The following is a 13,859-nucleotide window of genomic DNA, read 5'->3' as shown; positions in this document are numbered from 1 at the left end:
CAATGTGACCATTATTCATTCACTCCTCATTCTTACTTGGTGATGGGAAGGTACTAATGTAGCCACAGCTGCCCTTGGGCAGACTGACAGAGGCGTGGCAGCCAGCACATGCCTAAGACCCCTCTGACCATCACCGGGACATTCATACACATTCACACACTCTTGGAGCCACACTGGAGGCAAGGAGGGTGAAGTGTCTTCTCCAAGGCAAAGGGGGAATCAAACTGCAGACCCTTCAAATTTTGGCTGACCAATAAAACCCAAAATCAAAGCTAAGCATTTTCTTTTACTATTATATAATTAGTGAAGAGGGAGTACACAGTGTTTTAAATTTTGGCTTAATTATCTGTTTTTTCTAAAAATGGTCTTTGGGCTTCAACCTAAAAGGAAGTTTTAGGTTGAAAAGGGTTAAATGAATCAAAGGAAGGAGGTGGTAGACTGATCATTATCTACATGATTATACTGCTTACCTGGAATAACTGAAATTGCTTTAAAAGCTCTTAGCACTCTGAATGTGCGAAGAGCTGATAATCTGCCAAAATCTGCAAACTCATTTAGATACCTGCAGGAGAAAACAAGAGCTTGAAAATACTTACAAAAAGCAAAAGAAGTTGGTGATATGACTGTTTAATAAAACTACTTATTCTCAGTTAACTTGTGCTCAACCAAGACAAAAAACATAATTGACTAAAATAATAAAGTACACATTTTTTCCTTAAATCACAAACAAAACCATTAGTGTATGTTAAAACAATATAGCTACAATGTAACTATATAAATAATGCATAATATGCACAATATTTTTCTCTTCTTTCTTTCATTGCTATGGTTTCACTGAACCCTAAAGGGAGTAAAAGCTACACAGGTGGGGTAAACATACTTACAATTCTAGATGAGTTGAGTTTTTCACGTTTTTTTTAAACAACTTCGGACTTTTTCAAAAAAAAAAAAAGTTAAAATATCCTAAGAATAGAAATATTTTACTTACGCTAAAACAATAACAGAGAAATCCAGCCAGTTCCACGGATCTCTGAGAAATGTGAACTCCCCTAAACAGAATCCTCGAGCTAAAATTTTTACTAAAGATTCAAAAGTATAGATGGCTGTGAATGTGTACCTGCAGGGGGAAAATAAAATTACTCTGCATTGTTAAAAAAACTTGCAAATATTTGGTTTATTTAGAGCATGTTTGTAAAAAAAATTTTTTTTGGTATTAATCCAAAACACTCACTCTACAGGCTTTGTCCAAGTAGAATTACTATCAGCACTAGAAGATCTAGTCATAAGTGCACAGTTGGTGAGGATGGTGCACATGATCAACACATTGAACAATCTGCAGGGTGCTGTCAAGGAATGTTAATAAATACACTGCAGAAGCAAAGTCCACAAACGTTCTACATTCAGCCCTCAGGTAAAATGATCAACATTTCAAAGACTGCAACAGAAAGTCATCACTTTTTCCCTCATAAGTGTCGCTGGGGGGTTTAATAACACAAAATGAGAAAAGTGTTCTTATTCTCTCAGTAATACTGAAAGAAAAGATAGAATCTAGTTTAGAATGTGTACTAAAATAAAGGTTGAAGATCCAAGATCAAAGAACCATGACAAATCCACTGATCTGGAAATGCCCTGACTATTAGACTCAGCTCTTTGCATGTAGGATTAATCCACAAATCAATTTATATTTATGCAATGCAACCAGATCGATCTGTATGAGGCAAGCTGTCAATCGAAATGACAATTATAAAATCTGTTAAAAATAAAATAAATCGGTTATAATCTATATTGGAAAATACTTTTTGGATTGAGGCATTGTAGGTTTATTTTACTACAATGTAAAGAGGACCAAGTAACATCACAGTGGACAACACACATGTGATGGCATTACGATCCAATGCGAAATTGAAACACTGAATTTAGCAAAGACATGAGACCATCCAGTGTGGTAGAATGTTTGGATCATTTTGATGTGGAAAAACAACAGTGGGCTGAACTTTATGAAACTAAAATGTGAATTGATTTGCCAATAATTCTTGTTTACTTGTTTTTTTGTACACATATTTAATTCCTTTTGAGAGATACAAGGATTCTGGAAAAATTTACCCTCACTATTCAGTACCCAGGTATTTCTCTCTGAGTCATACTTGAATTTTTGGCTAAAGATGTCCTGGATTGGTTCCAGGACATGGTTCCAGACTGAATTGGATCATACAAAATGAACCAATATCGACTATAAATCACACTAGCAGCCACAAATTAGGATATGAATTGAATCGTGGTTAAAATGAATCGTTACACCCCTTAATTGCATGTCATTGTACCTTTAAAAAAAACAATGTAAACAAGCCAGTTTCTCAATGTGTGACCCATCTTAAACCATATTAATTCACAATCAATGTCAACCTTGTGTAAAGGATATGAGTGAACCAGAATCTTGATTGATAATCTTCTAATCGGGTTGAAGGGACCCAGGAAGTACAAGGCAGGAGCAGCATTGAAGCGAAAAATCATCTTCCTTTTATTTAACACTATAAAAGTCTGAAAAAGAAAAAAAGATTTTTGCATTGACACAACAGGAATTCTTTTAGGTCTTATTGCATTTACGTAGAGGCGATGTGAGAATGAGTTTTTCAGGTGAAACAACCAAGAACATATCAAGGGAGAGGCAGGAAGAACTCCTTTACATCAGCTATTATCACAGCTACTGTCAATTTACATTTAACTCTGAGTCCAATCATATTTTGATCTGTAATGCCACTTTTAGCCAAAATCCCAAAAAAACTTTGTAGTTTCTAGGACATAGTCTCTGCAGAACAGCAGTTGTTCATTAGAATTTAACCTCTGAGTTAGGGCTGGGTTGAAGAAATCGATTAATCAATCTGAATCGATCCAAGCTTAATAAATCAAAAATCGATCCATAAAAGTAGAGATCAATCTCTTTCCTTTTCCGGTGACCTCACACAAAACAGCAGTAAAGTTAAAGTTAGTTAGCTTGATCCCAACGAATAATGGAATTCCCTATAGGACTGCTACTGCTAACGCTCATTTGACTTAAACTTACATCGCTGAATAAGTGAACAGCTTTATATACTCACAGGCATGATTTTTTCGAACTCTTTCAAGGAAACTTTTTTTTTTTAAGTAGCCATTTGAGGACCATTTGTGCAAATCTTCTTGAAAAAGTGTAATGCCACAGCTTGAGCTCCACTTAGAGGCCCAACTGAAACACTCTCAGAGGCAAAACACAACAATCTGCACATTTTTGTTGGAGTTTCTCCTTTTTACTATTTTACAGTATGTGAACTGTATCAGATGAATACAAATATCCTCAAACCATATATAGATTATTATTCTATGTCTAAATGTGTGAATCGAATTATATCAAGTGGGTGGAAAAAAAATCGAAAAAATTAATGACTTGAGCCGATCCAGGCTCCGCTGAATCAAATCAATTCTGGAAATGATTGGTGATACCCAGACCTGCTCTGAATTGTAGACTGTTTCGCGCAGAGCAATCCCACCCTGGAGCAGGGAGCTTTGCCCCGCTCAGCGTGTTTTCTGTGTCACAAAAAAGCTATTTTTCAAACAGCATTTTTTTCTTCTGCTCCTGAGTCACAATTTGAATAAAGAAATACTGAAATGCAATTTTGAACTAAAATTTCATTATATATGTTCATCTGTCTTCAGAAAAATGCCACAAGAACATGTTAAAAACACCATAAACACTATTTTTATCGAAGTGGGTCTTTAACCTGACACCCTACTGATAGGTGAGTTATCAGAAAGTATTTAAAAAAAACTTCAGGCAATAGAGGAAACAATATCAGAGTTACAGATTTAGTTCTGTAAAACGTTATGTTTTTTTTCTCAATAACTTCACCATTTGTGAACGAAAGTTTGGCATGTCAACCACTGATATGATCAAAGAATCCACAAATGAGTTTGGCCGTGCCTAATCAGTAAAGATTTGGCTTTTAGAAATTGAAAGGTGGTTGAATGCTTCTCTTAGTGTTAGTTTAAATTTAGGAAGATATAAATCTTTCTACAATACAGTTAATATGCAGCACAAGCAATGAGCCTTAAAAGACTGTTTACTGGCTATCAAACGACAAATCATCCGTCTTAATGTACGACCATTCAACCCACTGAAATATGGCCATCCGTGAATATGTTTATGAAAGATCCTTTAAAGACAAAAATATTGTTTAAAAATTTTCAAAAAATTTCAGTTTCAAGTAAACCTAACCTACTTTCTGATTGTAATAGGCGGGATCCAGTTCCTCCAGTGGTGTTGAGACCAAGCCATTAGGAATGTCCCCATAGAGAATAGGCAGGGGCTTGCCTGCCATCAGATCCCGGTTGGGTTTGAAGTCTGTCTTGTTTTTGCGTTTTTTCTTCTCTTCCTTAGGTTTCTTGGCATTCTCCTCTTCAATCCGTGCTTCAATGGCTTTGAGGGACTCGCGGGTAAACAGACGCAAGCTTTCTGGATCTGGTGGTTGATAAAGTTGTGCCATCTTTTCATCCTGCAACTTCAGGGTAAGTACTCTGTCTTCAATGAGAGAAAAACCTGAAAAGTAAAAAACAAAGAGATTTAACCAAAGATCAGAAATGTTTTCTTTCTTCACCCTTGTCTAATTAGTGGTCCTGAGAGAAGGTAAGAGGTAGGTGCAAAAAGTGCTCCTATGAGGAAGCAGGCCTAAGATCTCAGCAAATCCTTACACACTTTGTTAAAATTAGGTTCATTTTAAAAATAGAACGGCCCTTCTGTAGATCGAATGAACTTTTTGACATGACAATGATCGATGTCAGGTGAGGTACTTGCCCCCTTCTACCATCCTTCAAGATGACTCGAGCCTTTTTTATTTCCTTCAGAGCAGTGGGAGAAAAAGATCCATCCTCTTAATAGGACTGGCTAGTGGGATGTGTTAGGAAGACCTATGCAGTATTAAATATGTATGCACTTCAGAGTGCACTGCATATTCTACCACAGTGACTGCGCTATGAATCAACCATCTTAAAACTTCAAAGAAAGTTGTTTGTTTCTGTAAAAGATTAGCATTTTCAAAAATATTATAAACACATTATGCTCTAAAGTAGCCATAAATAAAGATATATTTTTTCTAATTAATTAAATCTTATGATGTATTTTCTTAACAGTAATAAGTCTATAACTAAACAAAGTACAAAGGCTGGACGTTTGGTTAATTTGATACGTATGACCATCATTTTCACTATCTGAGAAAACAGTGGTGAAATGTTTTAAACAAACACATTCGACACTTAAAATGTAACTTAGCCATTCACAAAACATCCCATCTAACGTACAGAAAAGCGTCATATTCTGTACCTCTTGCTATATTTAAACGAATCCAACTTTTAGATAAATTATAATTCTTTGGGCAACTGCTCGTTAAAACAGGAGTTCCTATATGTCATGTTTTATGCATCAATACTGATAATGTAGCAGCTGGCCTGCTCTAACAGGTCTTCACTTATGGCTCCCACACAATACACAAAGTACATCTTCAGAAACTCATTAATGAAAAACCACAAATGTTTAACGGCCTCAACACATAATGAGATCCAAAACCTGAGAGCCAATTTGAAACCAGAGGATACTCATCCATTGTCAAATTGTAAAGTTATAAAGTTGCACTTTAGTTGGATTGGCTAGCCTGGGACCAGAGCCACAAATTTCATTTCACCCTGTGGTGGAATGATGGTAAAGATCCTTGTAATCCTTGAATCCATTGAAATTATAGCTGGATCAAAGAACCATTATTTTTAACCCCTTGATGCCTACTTCCAACAATAAAAAAAAATCCTGTTTTTGCTTTCATGTAGATGCTAAATTAGGGTAATTTTAAAGCCTAAATTGTAAAAATATTATAAACAGTAAGACTGCAATTAACAGAAAAGAAAGTGTGGAGGTATTTGTGCAGTTTCTTTAAAGCTAACAATAAAATAAGTGTTTTTTTTAATTGAAAGTAATATGGAATCAGGAAAATGTGAAGAATAAAGATAATAATAAGTTTACAGACATGACAATCCTGCTGTGCTGAAAAGACAAAAATGTTCAGATGGTTATAAGAACTTCCCTTGGTTCACTTTTAGGGTATAAAATTGAAAGGAGGACAGATTCCTTCTGCACCGCACCTCAGTGTTTGACCCAGCACGCCCCACAGAAGCTGCTTATGATCACAAGTGCTATAAATTTTGATGTTAGAGGAGGTATTGATTTATTTCGATCTTGTGTTATTGTAGCTTATTTGCTGAAAGAGATAGAATCAATGTTTATGTGCTCCATCTCTCAACGCTCACATCTCACCACGATAACAAAATCAGGTCTCAGACCTCCTCATTCAGGGCGTTGGCAACACAGCTCATCACACAGCTCAGTGGAATCACTCTATATATTTTACTGTTTGCCTCCTCACTACAATCCAGATAAAAGGCAAACAGGAAAGTTTCATCTCTAATTTCCAGCAATCTAATCATAATAATGACCCTCAGGAAAACAGGAAGTCATCTCAGACATAGTCTGATAATTGCTGTCATGCCCAATACATTCTAAAATGTTCTGTCTATTCTACAGTCCAGCCAGAGCTCAATAGTGCAACAAGAGAACAATCTTTTTTTTAAAACAACAAACAAAAAAGCCTTAAAACGTTCAGAATTAAATTAAACATGAGATACAACTGTAAAAGTGTAGAATAGCCTAGATCAGGGACACTTCACAGATATAAAATAAATTAAAGTATTACTAGATTTTGCCTGCAAAAACGTCCACATATGATCTCCAAGAATAAAGTAAGATTATTTAGATGACTGTGGAATAAAATTATTATTTAAGCTTTTTTTTAAGTGTTTACAACTCACCATCAGTTTTCTAGCTGTAGCGATGGAAAAAAAGCCAGTAGAAATGGGGGAAAAAGCCGTGGGACAGTTTCCGCAGTTTCCGTTTTAGTTTTATTCCTGCGTGGAGTGACTCTTTTCCACGACGTTCACGAGAGAAAGAAGAAGCTGCGCGACAAGGAGAGCGTCCGCCCTGCGAGCAGCTGGGAGCGCAACTAACTGAGCAGCTTCCGGGTGCTCCTGGGTCCCCAGACAGAGGGGCCAGGACGGCGGGTGTCCGACTCAAGGTGTCCCCGGTTATCCGTTATCGTCGAGAAGAGGATGCTAAATTTTAAAACCAAAAGCTGATTTCAGCTTAATTGATCTATGAATTCGAGCTGGGTACCTCCTCCCCCTCTGTACGTGGGTCGTCGTGCGTATACTATGTGTGGGCGATCAATCAACCAATCAATCAATGTTAAAGTAGTGACAATAAAAACAGATAATATTCTAACTATTCTAAATAAACTTCAATTGAGTGACACAATTCATTGTGTACTTGTGACTGATCCTCTGAGAGAGCTGTGAGAATCTTGTTTTTTTATTTTATTTTTTACCATTTGGTCATGTTTGTTTGTCCGTAACTTTTTTTTGATGTTCGAATCATTTTTAATTAGATAAATAAACATTTTTTGTTTGTTAAAATTGATGCTTCCCCAATTTGCAAAGTCAAGTTTTGGAACCCTTCGTACAGAAGGTGCCATCTGGTGGACACAATGAATAGCAGCATGTTAAAGTTCCCTGATAGAAAACAATTAAACACAAATTTATTCTCCACTTTAGATAAATATCAAGTACATTTATGTTAATAACTATATCATACCATTTTTTTATTCTAATAAGACAAATCCAACTTTTACTTTTTTGCTTAAAATGTAAATATTCATGAACAAAAGAGCATTTTCTTTCTTTTTTTAAGCCTTTGGCTCTAATCCTGTTCTAAATCCTTTAATCCCAAATTTCCATCAGTGAGTAGATGCATAGTAACTCATTCCTAGTTCCTAATTGAACACAGCTCAATCTTTAGGTTATTATTAAGGTTTATTTGCACAGATGTTCCACTTTCAACTTTTACGCACAGTTTATTTAGTTTACACTCGGAAGCAAGGCGGAGCGGAGTTCTCCTCAGAGCGACCTTTTTTTCCAGGACAAAAAAAATGAATCGTTAAAGTCTTTTGACTTTGTTTTTGCGAGTTTAACGTCAGATGTGTGAGAGTTCACACATCACAAGCGGATCCTCCAGCGTGATGGCGCAGCAGCAGGTAGGAGCGCGAGGCTGTCAGCCTGAACTTTAATATCGTAATAAAATTATCATAGACTATATGTATTATTATTTTCTTTTAGGGAAACGATGGAGAAAGAGACGCATTAATTTCTCCAGAAAAAGCTTCTCGGGAGTCAATAAATTCAATGATAACCGCGTCTTTTAATTTCATCAACTCTATCATAGGATCTGGAATAATAGGTATGTTATATTTTAGCTGGTTGTTATATTCTCTGTTATTTGAAACGAATTCAAAGGAGAAATGGTTGAATCTCACATTGATTTCTCTTAATGTTGTTTATTTTGGCGCAACAAAGAGCAACTTGCACGCGCAGCCCCGCAGCTCTGCATCATATGACTAGCGCCTGTTGCTCTGTCAGCTCCCCGCATTTAACTCCTCAAGTTCCCAAACCTAAGTTTTAGGAGAAAAAAGAATATACATTGTTCCAAAACGTTAAATTTTAGAAAATATTATTTGTAAGATTTTATACTGTCTGTTTTTTTTATTTGTGTGGGAAAATATTTTAGATTTTTTTTCAAATGCTTTTTCCTTATTTCCTGATTTATTATTTTGACTAATATGAACGTTTAAACCCAGGTTTACCATATGCACTTAACCAGGCAGGACTGCCACTTGGTTTGGTCCTTCTGATTGCTGTTGCGTGCATCACAGGTGGGTATAAAGAATATTTATTTTACCAAGCAGGATTTTCCAAATTTAAGAACTCAAGTAAAAAAAAATAAATAAATAAAATAAAACAACGAGTTGCTATGTTTGTTTAATGGCAGATTACTCCATTGTCCTACTGATCAAAGGAGGAAACCTATCAGGCTCAAACAGCTATCAGTCCCTGGTGCAAAGCACCTTTGGTTTCCCCGGATATCTGATTTTATCTGTCCTGCAGTTCCTTTATCCTTTCATTGGTAAGTTGCCCAAACCATTCCTATAATTTGATTTGTTATTGATGAAAGGCACCAATTTTATTCACATTTCCAGGTTTTGTTTGTTTTGTCATGCAACACATTCCTATTTTGAATTTCTGTAATTCTGATTTGATGTATTTTTATGGAGAGCAAAATCTTTTTGTATGTTTAAATTTAAATTTTATTTATTTATTTTTACTTATAAAATGACATAAGAGTAAACACTTACTTTATTTCTAACTTTGTAAAACATTTAAGTTATTTAAGTTGATTTATTCCAGAATAATATTTTCTGTCGATTTTTATTAATATGTATGAAAAAAAAAACAGTTACGTTTTAAAAGTCTAGTTTTAGTATGTTCAATTAAGTTTATTCTGTTCAGCCTGCGACCTTCGGCATGTTTTGGATTTTGGCCTCTTGAGCAATTGAGTTTGACACCCCTGCTATAGATCTTCTGATTAGTCATCCATGACCATGCCTCTCCATTTCTCCCCTAAATGGCCCTTTTTCATCAAAATCACAGTTGCTTGTGTTTTGCTCACTACCATGTAGGGCTCAGAGATGATCGGGTCAAGGGTCAGCCACTCTGCCTCCAGACCCTGAAATACTCTCCTTCCCTGCATCTGTATTTTGGAACCAGTCTAAAAACTCACCTTTTAAAAAATAAATAAATCAAAAATAAAAAACAAACAAAAAAAACTCACTTAGTTCCACTTTCATTGGTCTGTTGCTGAAATGACCAAGTGTTTCTTGCTCCTGAATAAAATATACAATCTTTAAAATCAATTTTTGGTTTTCTATCCATTGAAATGTGGTGTCTGGATAGTGGTATTTCTGTTTGTTCTCATTTTTCTGTCAATGCAAAGAATAAATATCCAGAGCAGATGGATTTTATTCATACATTTTTTTCACCTTGTGATTTTCCTTAAGCCATGATAAGCTACAACATTACAACAGGTGACACCCTCACCAAGGTGTTTCAGAGAATCCCAGGAGGTAGGAGGACTTTACATGCTTACAGGTGGATTAATGCATCTTTTTACTTAATGGATGTTATTTATAGGGGATGTCTTTACTCATTTTATGTCTGCAGTTGGTCCAGATCACATACTGGCAGAGCGTCACTTTGTGATCTTGCTCTCTACCTTCCTGTTCACTCTGCCACTATCTCTTTATCGAAACATTGAGAAACTTGGGAAGGTGAGTTTGATGGATGCAGAGCTTCTTGTGGGATTTAAAACATTTTAATGCAACATGTGAAAATAATTGCTACTAGGTGTCCTTCCTGTCCATGGTGCTCACACTCACCATCCTCATCATTGTGGTGATCAGGGCAGCTACCCTTGGACCCCAAATGTAAGATGGATTATCCTGCCTTTTGCCCCTCATCCTTTGTGAATGCTCACTCAAACGTATAGTTCTACATCTTTGTTCTTTTCTATAGCCTTCCTACAGAAAATGCGTGGACCTTTGCAAAATGGAATGCCATTCAGGCAGTCGGTGTGATGTCTTTTGGTGAGACTGCAAGATTCTGATAATGAATCGAATAAGTAATGGTTACGATTTTCAGTGGAGCAAACCTAAAAAGAAATGTTTATGTCAGAAAAAAAGTATTCAAAAGACCCAAAGACAATACTTTCGTATATATGTACTTGGTCAAGGATATTAGAAAATATTACTTTGAGCACTTCCTTTTTAGACAAAGGAAATGTCTGAAAGGCAAAAAGGCATTTCGATTGTCAGTCAATAGTGCTTTTAAATAGTAAAAACATGTGGCCTGAAAACTTGTGAAAATACTTGTTTTGGTTAAAGGACCCAAAAGCAGGAGCTTGATAGAAAAAAAAAGACAAAACCCAACTTGAACACAAATTTAATTAACACAAAAATCCTAAAATAGGAAAAGTACCAATCACTACCTGTGAGCTAGCTTAATTTTTTGTAGAATAATATCAATAAAAACTCTGGTATGCAAAGACTTCTAAACATATTCACAGGATCTAAATGCACTGCTATTTTGTCAGCTCAAATCTTCATGGATATTTCATAACAGCCAAATGGAAAATTACTTCTGAAGCCACCTAAAAAAAACTAAAATTTCTCCTGCTCATGATTTCAAATGTTTTATTTGAAATCCATGGTCACTGCATCCCTTAGATGGCTTTTTTGATCATATAATGAAATAGGTGTCGACGTGGTAATTTGGCAGTTTAGTCCAGTTTAACAGTAGAATATTGGTTTATCATGGACAAAAAAGCACAAGGCTAAATTGCTAAAGCAGATTTATAAGTCAAGGAGAAAAAGGAAATATTTTCTTTTTTCAGAGAATCTGCTGGTGGGGTCTTAGGCATTGGTTCCACTGAGCGCTACGGTCTGGTCCGGTCTGCAATTTTAAGCATTTTCATTATAAAATGGACCCATTAAACCATACCAGACTGTACATATTTGGGCCCCCATTGGTTTTCAGGTCCATAGAAAAATGGAATGGAAAAGTTAGGCAACTGTTGTCACATGATGAAATCTGTTGACTGGCGGAAGGTCATTATGATAAAAGACAGCCCCAAACCAGGAACAATGTTCCTGGCTGTATTCCTCTTTGCCACCAGCAAACAACATTAAGTGACTTGTATATTTAAAAAAATCAAAAGCTCAGTGGAAAAAAAAAGCTGCTGGATGACCTCCATTGTTGTTGTTTATAGCTTCACTTTTGCTGTAGTTGCACTACTATGATGCAAAGCTACGCAATTTGGGACGAGACTAGGTTGACCGTGACGGTCCAACTTTGAGTGGAAACGCTCACCTGAATTGCCTGCACCATTCTAAACCGTATTGCTCAGTGGAAACAAGGCTTCCAGCCTGAATGCTATTTGTAAAAAAAAAAAAAAACAATGATTGGGAAGATCTCTTTAGCAAAGTCCATGTCTCTTTTTTTTTTCTCTGCATCAGGAACATGTGCTTCTCAGTTACTCACTTCAGTGAATTTATCTTTGGTGTTTTGCCTTGTGTCCCTCTAGCTTTTATATGTCACCACAACAGCTTTCTGATCTACGGCTCTCTAAAGGAGCCCACCTTAGCCAACTGGTCTCGTGTCACACACATCTCTGTGACCTCAGCCCTAATAATCAGTGCTGCATTTGCTGTTGCTGGCTACACTACATTCACTGGCCGCACACAAGGTATCAACACTCAAACTCATTCATTGCATATCTCTTTTTGATGTTTAATATTTTGCAAGTTTTATTTTCTTAGGGGACATATTTGAGAACTACTGCAGAGATGATAATCTGGCAACATTTGGCCGTTTCTGCTTTGGCTTGAGCATAATAACTACATTTCCACTGGAATGTTTTGTTACACGAGAGGTAAGGAAAGCCCAAGTTAAGAATCTACTTGCAGAATTATGAATATTTAACAAACTATGACAATGTTTACAAATTCCAAATTTTAGCGTCACTAACTCTTTCCTTGGGAAGAGTTTCAAATCTTTTTTTTTTCAGTTTTCTTCACAAATTGTAACTACAATTTTTTCTATTTTAGGTGATTTCAAACTTGGTTTGCAGTCGAAATCTTTCAAATGCTGAACATGTGGCTGTTACTATGCTCATTGTTGCAGTCTGCACTTCACTATCTTTGGCTTACGATTGCCTGGGAGTTGTTTTGGAGCTAAATGTAAGTCATTTCTGCTCTGTGAAGTTATTTGTGTACATATTACTTCCATGTTTGAGGACAAACTGTTGTCATTTCATCATTTTGCCTTTCAGGGTGCCCTGAGTGCCACTCCGTTGATCTTCATCATCCCATCAGGGTGCTTCCTCAGACTCTCCTCTGGCCGCTGGTTCCAGGGTGAAAACCTGATTGCGTCCATTTTGATAATAATCGGGTTCTTTGTCATGATCACTGGGCTGATCTTGACTGCACTCTACCCCCAAGACTGCTCACATGGGGTGGAGATGTTTTACTGTGCTGATGCAAACATCTCTGTTACAGTGCCACCTTAATGTGAAGAACATACCTCAAATAGAGAACTCTCGTACAATACTTGGCAAAAAAAAGAAAGAAAAGTAAAATGAACACTTGAGGATTGTTGGGATAATGGTCTTTATACTTTACAAACACTCTTTAAGTGTGAAATTTTGGTTGTTTTGAACAAAGCATTTGTTTATTTGCTTATTTAAATGTCTGACCTCTTTGTATTAGAGGCATTAAAGAATGGGAATCAAGTTAAATAGCATAACTGTGGATGCACGTTGAAATCTTTAATACACAGCTTCCATGACAAATGTAACAAAAAACAATTTATACGTTTGATGCTTGTCTATAATAATATTAAATACATATGCATGTCTTGTTTTTGTATATCCAGTTTCTGGTTAGTTTTTTTTTTCTTTCGTAAACCACATAAAATGGAATGTGGAGCATTTCTGTTTCAGCTTATGCATTTGCTGTACCAACTCATAAAACGGCTAGACCTGATTATTAGCTCATTAGTAGCAAACTTAGGAATGTCTTTCCACTTTAAATTAAGTCTGATCTCAAACTGAAAGAATTTTGTTTTCAGCAGGTGGTTCTTATGTGTGTGTAGCTGGACACGACTGGGGGAAAAAAAAGAATCTAAACGTGACAAAACAAAAACAAGTCCAAACCACTGAGGAGCAAATAAGATGAGAGTACAGGAACCGATGGGGATAACTAAAAACTCATATATACATTTACTAATACTACGAAATAAGTGAAAAAAAAACAGTTGAAATGGTTGCATAGTAAACTCTGGCATGACCC

The 13,859-nt window shown here is 36.1% G+C and overlaps 2 protein-coding genes across 4 annotated transcripts in view; one reads left to right on the top strand and one right to left on the bottom strand.

The window, feature by feature from the left end:
* Window positions 1-7,157, bottom strand: part of LOC101155239 (sodium channel protein type 2 subunit alpha) — a 35,971-nt gene extending 28,814 nt beyond the window's left edge. Inside the window, exons 1-6 of one of the 2 annotated variants that reach the window (XM_011489902.3) lie at window positions 6,880-7,157; window positions 4,251-4,567; window positions 2,420-2,538; window positions 1,232-1,333; window positions 989-1,117; window positions 471-562 (exon numbers count right to left, since the gene is read on the bottom strand). In XM_011489902.3, coding sequence (XP_011488204.2) covers window positions 471-562; window positions 989-1,117; window positions 1,232-1,333; window positions 2,420-2,538; window positions 4,251-4,514 — 706 coding nt within the window. In that variant the 5' untranslated portion in view covers window positions 4,515-4,567; window positions 6,880-7,157. Of the gene's footprint in view, window positions 1-470; window positions 563-988; window positions 1,118-1,231; window positions 1,621-2,419; window positions 2,539-4,250; window positions 4,568-6,879 lie in introns of those variants that run through there. The other variant, XM_023950804.1, reaches the window with a different exon arrangement.
* On the top strand, window positions 4,442-13,687 carry slc38a11 (solute carrier family 38 member 11). Of its 2 annotated transcripts, XM_004081736.4 has the most exons (12): window positions 8,008-8,156; window positions 8,239-8,359; window positions 8,757-8,831; window positions 8,948-9,082; window positions 10,014-10,079; window positions 10,177-10,283; window positions 10,360-10,439; window positions 10,528-10,598; window positions 12,095-12,256; window positions 12,330-12,442; window positions 12,618-12,749; window positions 12,842-13,687. In XM_004081736.4, exons 1-12 carry the CDS (start codon window positions 8,100-8,102, stop codon window positions 13,076-13,078), a joined length of 1,356 nt encoding a protein of 451 aa, XP_004081784.2. In that variant the 5' UTR covers window positions 8,008-8,099; the 3' UTR covers window positions 13,079-13,687. The 2 variants fall into 2 exon arrangements, with proteins under 2 accessions (XP_023806573.1, XP_004081784.2); XM_023950805.1 differs by lacking the exons at window positions 8,008-8,156; window positions 8,239-8,359 and adding an exon at window positions 4,442-4,536.
* Window positions 13,688-13,859: the final 172 nt, after the last annotated feature.

This window comes from Oryzias latipes, chromosome 21 (assembly GCF_002234675.1).
Source record: "Oryzias latipes chromosome 21, ASM223467v1".
Lineage (NCBI taxonomy): Eukaryota > Metazoa > Chordata > Actinopteri > Beloniformes > Adrianichthyidae > Oryzias > Oryzias latipes.
This window is presented reverse-complemented; position numbering and strand designations above follow the sequence as displayed.

Excerpts from the sequence above, each read along its gene's own strand:
- slc38a11 (XM_004081736.4), top strand. The coding sequence starts at position 8,100 with ATGTGTGAGAGTTCACACATCACAAGCGGATCCTCCAGCGTGATGGCG. Across the intron at positions 10,599-12,094 it reads AGTCGGTGTGATGTCTTTTG|CTTTTATATGTCACCACAAC; the intron begins GTGAGACTGCAA and ends GTGTCCCTCTAG. Across the intron at positions 12,443-12,617 it reads AATGTTTTGTTACACGAGAG|GTGATTTCAAACTTGGTTTG; the intron begins GTAAGGAAAGCC and ends TTTCTATTTTAG.